This window comes from Crocodylus siamensis, chromosome 9, assembly GCF_052110815.1.
Source record: "Crocodylus siamensis isolate JL-2025a chromosome 9, ASM5211081v1, whole genome shotgun sequence".
NCBI classification, from domain to species: Eukaryota; Metazoa; Chordata; order Crocodylia; family Crocodylidae; genus Crocodylus; species Crocodylus siamensis.
In genome coordinates this window covers 48,735,436-48,748,443 of record NC_143403.1, presented here as the reverse complement: position 1 = coordinate 48,748,443, position 13,008 = coordinate 48,735,436, and the positions used below count along the sequence as shown (strand labels likewise).

The window sequence follows — 13,008 nt, the reverse complement described above, 5'->3', positions numbered from 1 at the left end:
CAAGTATTTAAGTCCCTTGCCGGTCTGAAGTCATTAGCACTTCACATATTTAAAATGCTGCACATGATTTAGTGCTAGATCAGGATGCTTTAGTATAGCACATGCTGCCCAAGCCACTAGACTCTGGGAACCCAGAGCATCCCCAAGCCAAGTCTACATCTACTGCAAAAACACAAGTCTGCATGCAAGTGGCAAATGTCTGACTCCCTGCCTCCATGTCCCTCTTCGGAGAGCCAGGTGCCTGCAGGCTCCAGTACAGGAACTACTTATACTGTCCACTCTCCTTCTGGGCCCAATACCAACTGAAGTTGGGACTAGCTAGTGCCTCACCACCCACAGCCCCAGGAAGCTGCCTCTCCTTTACTGTAAAAGCTACCTTTTACAAGGATGCAACGGAGGGCTGTGAAGATGGATGTTATACTATAGGGCAGCAACCTGGACTCCTACAAATGCAATGTGCCCTATCAAAGGCACCTGGATACTCTTCCTTCAGAGAAGTAGCATATCCCTCCCTGCACAAGCCCTGACTGCATGGAGATAGATACCTCAGAGGCAAGGACAACAACAGACGAGATCCAATCTGCCTGACCTGGCATCTGGTCAGTCACAATTAATCTGTCCACAATGCTGGTTGCCTTAGAACTGGTCATCACTGACTCAGTCTCCGCACCTATTGTTGTTATAATGAAGGCCAGAGAACTCCACATCTGGCTGTCTCCACCAACTCCCTACATACCCAGGACAGGGTTATAGCTCAGAGATGGGATTTTTCTAACTTCCTCCCCTCCAAAAGGGCACTGGAATAGGTGCTGCCATGCACTGCCCTAGCACAACCCAATTTTTAGCTGCTCCCACAGAAGGCAGGTGGGGACTAGGAAACCTACAGCAGGAGCACAAACTCCCTTTAAGAGGGAGCACCTCATGCCTCTGATTATGGCCAGTGAAGCACCAGTACCAAAGGAAGTGTCCCCAGACAGCTTAAAGGTTGCAGGGGTAGACGTGAAGTGTAGGAAACCAAGAACTCCCAAGTAAAACCCTGCTGCCACCACCTCAAAAACAGAAATCCCATGAGAGTGTCCCCAACTCTTCTCCTGGAACAAGTGATTACATGGTTCTGGCCTAATCAGTTCTTCAGCATCTGTGATCCACACAAGACAGGGTGGTGGGTCAAGTAAGCAAGGTCTTCAGAGATGCTAGGGCTCCGGCAGTGGGGGGACAGCAAAGACTAAGGAAATAGCACTTGCTGGAAGAAGTGGCACAGAAAAGCCTGCCCATGTGGAAAAAGGAAACGTGGGCAGGAATGCCATCAGCTGAGAATGACTGGCCCTGGAGTTTCTAGAGCTCTATGGCTCTTCTCAGCAGGAAAACTGATGAACAAGTCACTTGGAGCACAAACTCTACAGCCCAGAAGTGGCAGCAACAAACCTCCCCCTCTCCAAGTAACGTATGCATATTGCAGGGTTACAGGAGGGGACAGGGATTGAAGTACAGACTATAGATCAGAAATGAACTTCTCAGGGAAGTAACAAAGCTTCACGGTGCTTGATCTGGCAGAGCATTCCCAATTCACCTCCACTCCAGCTAGCGCAACAAACAAGTGAACCATCCTACAGAGATGCCCTCAAGTCAGCCAGGGAGGTCACTGCAGAAGCACCTAAAGGAACAGCTGTTTCATTCTGGTGGATGCCCACACTGGAAGATGTTCGTCCCAGCAGCTTCTAGCACTCTAGAAGCTCTATCTGTGTCTACTACAGCACCAAGCACGTGGATTAAGACCGTTAAACAGAGCACACCCTAAGCAGGGCTGGGAAGGATTTAAGGGAAAAAAAAATTAAACTCCATCCCTAGCATAGCCATATCCCGTCACAGAAGCATTGCTAGTCAAGGCTGTCATCACTGCTTACAAAAAGGCTGAGCCCCTGATCTTATGCCTCTAGGGCATACAAAGGCATGAAAACAGCTATTTTAGACATGGGGACACTGAGGCACAGGGGAATCAACAGAACAGGCCATAACAAGTCCCAGGGAGTCTGTGATTCCCATCCAAACTCAACTCTTAGTTCCTGCCCAACCACTGACCCACACCACCTGACCTTTTAGAGAACTTTGCACTTGCATTCAAGGTTCTAAAAATACACTTGCACCAATGTGTAAACAACCTTAAGAGACATCCTGGCTCACTCAACTGAATCTGGGCTAGGCCCAGCTGTTGTGCTGGCCTGGTATCAGCCCCATATCAGCAGAAACCGTGCTGTGGAGTGAACAAATGGATGGGTAAGGCTCATCTCCAAGGCCACAAGTTAAAGAGTGCCAATCACAGGTAACTGCATAGACAGATGTGCCTCAACTCGAGGAAATTGCTATAATTTCCACTCCTTGCCCCATGAGGTCACAGCTCAGATCCTGCATGGCTCACTTGCTTTTTCTGGGTGTTGCTCCAAAAACAACGCTGGCAGCAAACAAGTAGCTAAAGATCTGGTTTGGCAACTAACTGGGGCAGGTGGTGCACATTCCGGAGTTCCACCACACACCGGGCACTGCAGACCCCGCTGTCTCTGGGACAGGTGAGGCCTTGCAGGGATCACAGCTCTCAGCTCCCACTGGAGCATGGAATCTGTGGCTCTGCTACAAGAGGCTCTCACCCACTCTATGCAAAAAGTATCTAGCCCTGGGCCTCTAGGCAAATTGCCAAGACAGCCCCTAGGCTGGGCAAAGCTTGGGCTGCCCTTCAATTGTGGACCATGAAGTAGCCCCACTTTTACCTATCACATCAGATTAGCTGCAGGATGCGAGATGGGTGGGGAGGAGGCAGGGAGCTGCTCTGTAGAATCCTTCCAACCACTTCTGCTGTGACTGGAAACAAGCTGTCCACTCCCCAATTACTACAGCCCTGCTGGATCACCAAAATAACCACTAGCTTTTATAGGAGCTACAGATGTTCTCGACAGTCTGTGGCTCCCCTTGCAGGAAGGAGGCATCCAGGGGAGCCAAACAACAGGACAGTTTCCCAATCACATTGTAGCCAAACATGCAGTGCTTAGACTAAAATAGGCTTCAAGGTAACCAGGAGCTGACATCATTGGAAAGAAGAGGAACAAACAGGCCTTGAAATTATTTACAGCTTTCACGGAAGCTCCCTCCATTCCCTACTTTTTCCCCCCACGGTTATATCTCTACTCTTAAAACCTCCATGAGGTTGCTCCAGCATCTCTCCTTGGCACACACTCCCTGCTTCTTTCAGTCTCACTCCCTGCTGGCAAGAGCACCTTCTCCTATATGGCCCCTGCCATCTCGGGACACATGCAGCCACCCAAGCAGGAGTCTCAGCTCCAGGGAAAAGGAGGCAGTAGGCAGAAATCCAGAGCAACTGAAGCAGCAGCACCAATAAGCCAAGTGAGGGCTAACTCCAGACCCCCTCATGGCTTTCCTCAGCACTTCCAGCACATCCAGTTTTCATGGACACTGCACAGGGATTCTATTCATTGCCAACAGGCACTTGATCAGGGAGGGCACTTCAGTATTAGACAAGAACTCCCTACAGAAAGGCCTCCATTAGAGAGAGCTGCACCTCAGCTTTGCTCAACAGAATCAACTGTGGGTTAAAACACAGGTCTAGGGGTCACATGACCTGGGGTCTATTTCTGGAACTGTGAATTACTCTAAATCAAAAACAGGGTCAGTTAACATAGCTAGAAACAAGAACACTACCTGGCCAGGGTATTGTGCAGTTTAATCCACTAATGCTTGGGGGGGCAGGGGGAGACATCACAATGCTGTGAGCTCCTGAGATGTTTAAACCTAAGCACAAAGAGGAAGGATTTAGGTCCCTGGGCAATTTCAGCATTGCTCTAGTTAGAAATCCAATTAAGATGCGGTTGCCATTGCCTACTATTTCTACTCCCAATTCCAGGCAGCCACTGTATTTTACCATAATGCCACCTATCCCCAGCCAGCCACTCAGAGTCTGTTTCTGGATGCTTTTTATTAAAGTCCATTACAGACGGCAATCTGATGGTGGGATACAAGCAACCGAGTTATGGATTCCTGGAGGTTCATATGCATCACAGAACTACAAGCCTGTACACTGACAGACCTCATTCCTAGTACTGCAGCCTTGTCAGGAGTGGCTGTGGCATTACACTGATGCATGAGACAAAGCGCTTGGAGACCTGGGTTCTACTTCCAGATTCACTCATTTCAGTCTGTGACCTCAGGCAACTCACTTCCACGCTCTAGTTCTCCAGTCCCTGTTGTACTGTTTTTAAAATCTCTGGATTTCTTAAACCAATGCTTGAGGTTGGTGACAAGTACGTCTGAAGACCTTTTTCAAGATACAGGCTTCATTTTTTCACGCTTTTCTGCTGCAACAGTAGGGGTCAGATACTTCATTTTACAATGAGAAGCCGAGATGCTCATACAGGTGTCTGGGCCTAGCTTCTGAGATTAAACCATGAAATATCACAGGTTTCCAAATGCTGCCTAAACAATGCATGCGATTCCACCTGCACCATAAGGGTGGGGAAGCTTAAGTTATGTTTGTGAAATGCTTACCAAACAGGTGAAACATGTTATGGAAGGGCAAAGGTTTTGGGTTTCTCCCCGCCCCCCGCCTTTTTGTAAAGCTATTTCAGGTATGACAGAAGTGAGATACTAACTCCCTCCAGAAACAGCCAGGTATCAAAAGTGCACCATCAATGAGATAGAGGGATCCATTCTATCCTTTTAAGGCATGCAAAGCAGCAAGTTCTGCACACCCAAAAGCAGCAACCCATACCAAGGACATGCTACTTTCCATGGGGTTAAAAAGGGAAAGGGATAGAGTAGCTGTTAGGAAATCACTGCCAACAAGGGGAGGGGGAGGGACTGACAGTGGAGATGCATCCAACCATCCAAGTGGGAATCTCAGCCCTAGGAAGGATAGAGAAGCTGGCATCCACCCTGACCACTGTTTTCCTAACACACAAGTAGCGGCATTGGTAAGGCAAGTAGGAACTCAGTTCAGGTGCCATTTCCTCTCTTTCCTTCCCCACTCCCCCGTGGACACTGGTGCTAGGATGGGGCACAGGGACCTGTCCAGGAAGGCTCCTGTGACATGGACCTGCACCCTCGCTTCACTTGGAGGGGCTGCAGCATCACACAGCTGCCACTCAGAAACTATTTGCACTAAGGACAGGCCTGGTCCAAGGGGCCTGCAGTGCTGTAGTATCTCTGAGGCAACATGTTGACTAGGCAGCATCTCCAATACAGACCACAATCACAAGCCCATGATCATGGAAACTGGCAACAGAAACCCCCTCTTGCATCATTTCAAGCATCCTAGTTCCCCCACAGGCAGCCCAATCCCCAACTCTACAGCAAATTTCCCATCAATTAGTGCTGGTTTTAAATATCCAAACAGCTGGCTCTGGACTTCCACATGGCCCCCTAGCCAAGCAAAATGCTTTCAGCACTTCCAGCCCCTTCCCCAGCCTCCTGCTTCTGGCTCTTCCCCGCCAGCTCCCGGGTTTCTTTCCAGGTGCTCAGAACAAAGCAGTAATTGAACTGCGGGCGGCGAGCACCCGGGGCTGTCCCGGCCCGGCCCGTGACAGACGCCTGCCCAGACGGGGGGCAGCTGGGAGCGCAGACGCTGGCACCGTCCCCGGAGAAGCCCCGCGCCGCAGCTCGGAGGATCTCTGCTTCCGCCAACGCACTTTCATTCGCTGACCGACTTCCCCTCGCCGGGCCGCGGCTGCCAGCACCAGCTACTTGGCAGCGGGGCCGCGGCCATTCCCGGGCCGAGGGGCCGCGCGCCCCGCTCCGCTTCCCGGCGGACTCCGCTCCCGCAGCCCGCTCCGCTCCGCCCCGCCCCGCCCAGCCCAGCCCAGCCCAGCCCAGCCCAGCCCAGCCCAGCACGCACCGGCCCTCGGCGCCGCGGCTGCCCACGAAGAAGCCGAACTTGTCGACGCGCCGCTCCTCGCCGCCGCCGCCGTTGACCTCGGAGTCGGAGCCCAGCGAACTGAGCTCGTCCGCGGCCTCGGCCGCCAGGCTCTCGCAGGCCCCGGGCGAGCCCGGCTCGTCGGCGCCGCGGCTCTGGGCCATCCCGGGCGGCTCCCCTCAGCGCCCGCCGCCGCGCCGCGCCCCCATGCCGCCGCGCCGCGCCCCGCCTCCCGGCGCCCATCGGCTGAAGGGGCCGCGGGGTCCCGCCCCCCTACCATACCTATTGGGCGGCGGCGGCCCAGGAGGCGTGGCCACAGGCACTCGATCCCCACCTCCCTATTCGCCCCCAGCCAATAGAGCTCGACAGCAGACTGCTGACTGGTCCGTCTCGGAGGGCTTCTGCTGTCAATCAATCCCGTCAGCCCCGCTGCGGCTGGAGCGCGGCGCGGGGTCCCGCCCCCGGGACGTGGCCGGGCAGCGACGCGGGGGGAGGGGGGGTAGGGTCGCCCGGGAGCTAGAGACGGACGTGGGCGCTCTGGTGCTGGGGCGGGTAGGGTTCCCGCTCCGCTTCTCCCCCAGGCAGCAGCGTGCGGCGGTGCCCGCCCGGCTCCTGGGCCCAAGTCCGGCGCCGTGACCCGTGAGCCCAGGGGCGGCGGCGGAGGAGCGCGGGGCCGCGGGCACTGAGGGCGCCCACCTCTGCTGGAAATTAAAAACCATCCCAGACGCCCCCCTCCCCCCGCGCCGTGGCGATCGGCCGCAATTCATACGTACAACAGCTCTGTGCCGGGGCAGCAAGGCCAGCGAGCAGAAGTGTTAAATTTCTCTGGCTCAGGGGTCCCGGCTCCTGTTTTCTGGGTCTTTCCCCCTCATCTAGGACGTCAGACTCCCTCTGCTCCAGCTCAGGCTGGATCTGCAGGGCAGGCAGGGATGGGCCGTGTGGCTGCAGGGTGCTTGGGCTGCATCCCCCAAGGTGGTGAGCTGGGAGCAGCACGCCCAAGTGAGACAAATGTAAACTCACAACCTAAAATCTTTGGAAATTGGATGTTAGCAGGCATACTCCTTAAAGCTGTGGTGGTTTAAAAGCACAAAGTGGGCTTGAATTTACCCCCATTTTTAAATATGCTTTTAGAAACTTAAGCTGACCGAAATATCTCCAACCTTTCTTACTGTAAAGTCCAAGGGACATTATTTTTGTTGTTGTTTCATTTATTATCCAGCAAAGATTCCCCAGCTGGATCTGACCACAGCCACTGCCTCCCATCCAACTATTTGTGATGCAACTCTCATAGGTTTTACATTGCTCCTGTGAATGCAGTACCAGGGGCCAGTCATGGTACCTTATGGATTTGGAGCCTGTACCTTTGAATGGAAAGACCAGCAACACTGCAGCACACCAGTGCCTGCCAACACGTTCATGACTGTGGAACATGTTTGTTGCATGGAGGATCCACCAGGCAGGAGGCAGATGTGCTAGTACTAAAGTATATCCTGGAAAACAAAGGGACGAAATGATTTCTGGAGAGCTCTTCTAACCTAATGCTATGGAATTAGTGAAGTCACAGCTAGAAAAGACTTGCCTAGGGTGCCTATACTACAACAGTAGACATTTAAGTAGAAGAAGTGTGTTGTGAAAATTACCTCCCTCTTCATGATCATATGTCTAGGACCCCACTATTGCATGACCCACTTCTCTCCCATTTACAGTCATTCAGGCCTAGCTTCTCTCTGCCATTTGTAGTACTGACTTCCTCTTCCTCATTCGTGTCTGAACCATTTCACTTTTTTTCCTAATCATTGTTCCTTGGGCAAGTTTTCCTTCCCATTAATAGCTGCACAGATTATTCTCCCTTTCATAACTACCAAGACCTTTCTACCCCCGCATTCATTGTTAACTTGCCATTGCCAATGGGATGTGTATTTGCATGGAAAAGGAATGCAAGATTAGTATGGTGTTGTTTTAACTGCTGTGCTGGCAGCTCCAGGGCCTAATAGCAATTCCTGTTTTTGTCTTCTATTGAGGAACTACTTGTGGAAGCGGATAGCCTAGACGAACAGTTTCCAAACTCTGACAGATAGCAGTGCACCAATAGAGATGTTTGGGGCCAATACCAGTAGCCAATTTTGAAGGAGGAATATTGGCTGATACCGATCCAATTTCTGATACAGCTGCGTGCAGCTAGCAAGTCTGTTGTACTGGACTGGGAGAGGGGAGGGAAGGGGCATGAGGTGGGGGGTGGGTCAACAACCCCTGTGGTGAGGGAGGATGTAGGGACAGGGGCTGCCCAGCCAGGGTGGGGCATAGGATGGAGCTGTAGCTCATGGGGGGGGTGGCCCTCACCACTGTGCACACTCCAGTAGGGCAGGGGGGAGAGGTATAAGCCCCCAGATCAAGGCAGGGTAGGCGGGCTGGAGCCAGGGCTACGCCGGGTTTTTCTCGGCAGGGACTACGGAGGGGGCTGCAGACACCCCAGATTTTACCACAGCCCCACTCCCAGTGCCGCCACTGCCACACACCTGGTACATGGGTAGAGGTGGAACGTTGAGCTAGAGCTGCCCATTGCCACAACAGTGGCAATGCTGGGAGCAGGGCTACAGCAAAATTTGGGGTGGCTACCATAGGTGACAGAAGGGGGGGTGCTAACCAGACTAAGTCCGCCCCCAGACATAGGCAGCAAGTAGGGCCCCAGGGCAGCCTGGGCCACAGGCTGCCACAGTTGGGGAGAGAGGGAGGGGTATGCACACACATATACACTGTGCAGCCAGGATCACAGCCAGCTGAGCAGGCAGGTTAGTTTCTTTCTGTTTTCTTTACCTGGGCGTGGGGGGCGGGGGCAGATTGAGACCCCCATAGTGCAGGAGGCAGTGGGGTAGGGGCAAATCATTTGCCCCTCCACCTCTCCCTGCTGCACTGTGGGGGTTGCCCCATGACCCGGCCTGGCAGGGCCCCATTCACAGGGCTGGGCCAAGTCACAGGGCAATCAGAGCCCAGCAGTTGGTCCAGGGGCATGAGCAGGTCACTCCCACAGCTGCGTGCACCACAGGGGAGCCAGTGGAGGAGGGGCATATTTTAGAATTTAGTTGTTCCATTTGTCCATTAGCCCCCGTAAAAAGGAGCTACTAGTTTACCATGGGCAAGGCCCTCCTGGCTATCGGATGGACAAAAAGACAGGAGCTTCTGGGGCCTGGTCCATCGGACACTACCCCTCGTCCCAGCTGAACTGCTGCAGCAGCCCTGAGAGTTCCCTGCACCCTCTACCCACTGTCGCAGTCCGGCAGTGGGGGCTGCTGCCTTGCTGTGACCTGCTGCCACCTGCAACAGCATGTGGCCCCAAGGCTGCGCGCCTGCCAGACCCGAATGGGACTGTATGGCCTCAGCAGCGATATCTGCACCTCTGGGCCAGCTGCTAGTGGGCTGTGGCTTTGTTGGTTTTTGTGCAGCAGGACTGCCATGTGCATCACCGCTCTGCCATCTGGGCAGTTATCACCCGGAAGATGTTCTCAGTGTGGTGGCCTGCTTTGAATGGTCAAAGCATGTCCTCCTGGCCCCAGGTGACCAGGTCAGCACATCCAGCTAAGTCGTGGATGCCAGCCCTGAGCAGGCGCTGCTGCCTGCATCCTGCCACCTGCCTCACTAGCAGGATTTCTGGTGTTCTCCATTTAAAAAGTGCAAAATCTCCAATGATAAATTCCCAAATTCACTCTTTAAAATACCCCAAAAATCCACGTTCTTCACAATTAAAACAGAAGATCACTTATATATGAGACAGAGAGACGGATCAGTTGGGCAATGTTTTATTAATATATTTACAAATCTAAAGAGATTTGGAAGCCTACCAGTGTCTCTATAGTCATAAAATAAATTCTAAATAAATATTCTTGATGTTTGCTTTTGGTTTTCTTACCAAAGAATAATTTGAGCTCCCCCTGACCTTTTCACTAACTAGGATGTGGGGTCAGCTGCCCCTGCAGTCACAGCTCCTGCCAGGTCTCACCCTGTCTAGCAGCAGAGCACAATGGGTGTGTGATGGGGAGATGTACGGTTTGCAGGAGTGGGGTGATATGGGTGGGTTTGTAGGTGGGTGTGATGTGGGGGGGGCATGGGGAGACTGCTCAGAAGGGTTGGGTCCCCTGCCACCCCACAGGGTGCAGCCCCCCCCCAGCACATAGACTGCTCCCCCCACCCAGGGCAGTCCCCCACAGGGCCCACAGCTTACCCCCACAGCAGCAGTAGCCATTGGGTGCTCAGGGCCCACAGTGACCACAGCCCTCAGCAGCACGGCACAGCCCTGGCCGCCTCAGACTCAGTGTTACCTGCGCCACTCATCGCGGGTCCAGCTCAGCATGGTGCAGTGTGGTGTGGGGCTGTGCACCTTCAGGCAACCCCAGGCCACTTGGACCGGCACCTGGGGCCCCGTGCTGCTTGCAAGGACCAAGTGTCGCACCAGGCTGGGTCCTGCCTCCAGTGGCAGCACTGCGGGACCCATGCTGTGTGCAGGGAGAAAGAGTGGCAGGCCCAATGCAGCCCACTAATGTACCTTTGCACAGGACCAGGAGGCGTGGCTCCAGGATACATGGTTCCTGTGCAAAAGCGTGTTAGCTGCATGGCCCGGGCCAGGCTGGGTCAGGTCAGGCCGGCCAGGCTCGTTTTCCATGAGGCTCAGGTGGCGATGCTCCATGGCCCGTTGTAGGAGACTGCGTTGCTACCTGAGTTTCATGAAAGACATGTCCAGCCAGCCTGACTCAACCTGACCCAGCCCAGGCTGCGCAGCTAGTGCACCTGTACACAGGAGCTATACGTCCTGGTCCTGGGCAAAGGTGTGCTAGTGGGCCATGCCAGGCTGGGCCAGGTTGAGTCCTGCCACACGCTTTGTGGAGAGGCTCGAGCAGGGACCACCGCATGCCTGCCCCACCCAGCCCCACGCAGGTGAAAGCAGCCAGCACAGCTGCGGCCTAGCTGTAGGTACAGCCGGTGGTGACACAGACCTGTGAGACCCGAGCTTTGTACATGCTGAATGGACCTGGCCCAACCACTAGTCCATGGCTTTCTCAGTCCTGTTCAAAGCCGTGCAGTAGCGGGCCAGGCCCGTTCAGCATGTACGGAGCCCAGGTCACACAGCATCGCATTGCTACCCACTGTGCCTGCAGCTGGGCTACAGCCATGCTGGCTGCTTTCATCCATGCTGGGGGGGTGGGGGGGCAGGCATGTGGCAGCCCCACTCAAGCCCCTCTACAAACTCACTCACAGACTGCACATCCCCCTGCCACTCCTCAACCCCCACGTCCCTGCTTACCTGTGACAGTGTCCGGTCCTGATCCTTGTTGTGCTTTTGCTTGCCCCAGCACACTAAGGGTTCATGCCCTGCATGGTGAGGCAGCAGGACCACCATAGAGATGCTCTAGCCAGAAACCAGAGCACCACTCTAGAGGACCAGCTCCCTGGTTCCCCTGTGTTTTATTTTGATACCCGATTATCCAGGTATCAAATTTTGAGCCCGCGCTGCAAATATGCAGCATGGGGAACATTTTTTTGTTCCCAGTGTGCCTCTTGCTGCGTCTCAGATTGGTTTTAGATGCAGCAAGAGGCACGTCGGCTCGTCTGGATGCAGCCGCTAGGATTAAGTCACTGGGGCACGTCTCTGGGATACAGACTAAGTGGTTCAACCCTTGGCCTCTTTGCTGAGACTTTCAGCTAGACCAGGGGTGGGCAAAATACTGCCCACAGGCTGCATTTGGCCCACCAGGCATTTTTCACCTGGTCCGCAGTGCCCACCAATGAATTGTGTCCTGCCCAGCCCTTCCCCCCACAAGGCTGGGAGTGGGGTTCCCACGTGTATACTCCCCCAGCTTACCCTATTGCACCTTGCTCCCAACCTCTTGGGTGGAAGGGCTCTGTCCGGCCAGCAGCAGCTTCTGGGCAGGGCTCCTACTGCAGCTGCCCCATGGGAACCTGCTTGACTTCCTAAAGTCAACTCACTTGGGACAGCAGGTAGGGAAGCAGCAGGGCTGGTGAGTGGCAGGGTGGAGTTGCAGCCAGGTAGAAGCGTGAAGTATATGCCCAGGGGGCAGCAGAAGTGCAGAGCTTGGCTGGGCAGGGCGTGGGTGTGAGGGTGACAGGTGTAGGGACTCCCCACACACTCCCCCCATGGTGTGCTTACAAGTTCCTGCTGCCTGGCAGCAACAACAGGTAGGGAGGTCAGGGTGCTCGTGCCCGGCACAGGTGCCCAGTAGGGCACGGCTCTGGCCAGTGCTGCATGCCTGGCTGCCTCTATCACTGGGGCTCCGCACCCCAAGCCTGTGAGTGCAGGAGCTGCAGCCAGGGAAGCCCCATGCTGGAGCCTGTTGCCTTCCCTGCACCATGCTGCACAGGTCCCTGCACTCGGCTGGAAGTGAAAGGAACCCCCTGCTACCCCACTGTGATAGAGGTGTCCAGCACTATGCTGGAAGCAATGAGTGCAGCCCCAGCGCAGCCTGCCCAGCCGTCTCTATCGCACCCTAACCTCCCCACCTACTGCTGCTGCCAGGCAGCCGGAGCTGCACACCATGAGGAGCATGTCTGGGGGAGGGGGTCTCTACACCCTCCACCCTCTCATACCCCACACACCCACACCCTGCCCCAACCCCCATCTACATATACATAAATCCCTACATACTTTCTACACAGCCACACCTTCTCAACCACCCCACGTAGCCTGACACCCCGCCATACACATACAATAGAAAAGAGTGACACTATTTTTGAGTTATGACTGTGTACTGTATATAGAAGGGATTGCATCCTAAGTCATGACAAATTTTCTGTAATAAAATTAAAATATAGTAAGTGTTTGACTTCTAATGTATGATTTGGTTATTTTCTGGTTCTAAGATGGCAACCCCCCCTACCAAAAGGATTGGTGGGGGGGCAGCAAAGGGAAGGACTTCTCGTGGCAAAAGGTCAGGGATTAGGGAGCAGGACTTCCAGTCCCGGTGTGGCAACCAGGGGGCAAGGCAACTGTCAAGGGGCAGGACTACCTGTGCAACCCGACAGTTTGTCAAAACTTAAGCATCCTTCCAACCGAGATAATTGTCCACTGCTGACCTAGACCTCAGTTG

General features: G+C 54.3%; 1 protein-coding gene across 2 annotated transcripts in view; it reads right to left on the bottom strand.

The window, feature by feature from the left end:
* The window catches only part of TBC1D10A (TBC1 domain family member 10A), a 37,045-nt gene extending 30,902 nt beyond the window's left edge, over positions 1 to 6,143 (bottom strand). The window contains exon 1 of one of the 2 annotated variants that reach the window (XM_090062215.1): positions 5,897 to 6,143. In XM_090062215.1, coding sequence (XP_089918341.1) covers positions 5,897 to 6,078 — 182 coding nt within the window. In that variant the 5' untranslated portion in view covers positions 6,079 to 6,143. Of the gene's footprint in view, positions 1 to 5,690; positions 5,828 to 5,896 lie in introns of those variants that run through there. The other variant, XM_090062216.1, reaches the window with a different exon arrangement.
* Between the last annotated feature and the right edge of the window lie 6,865 nt (positions 6,144 to 13,008).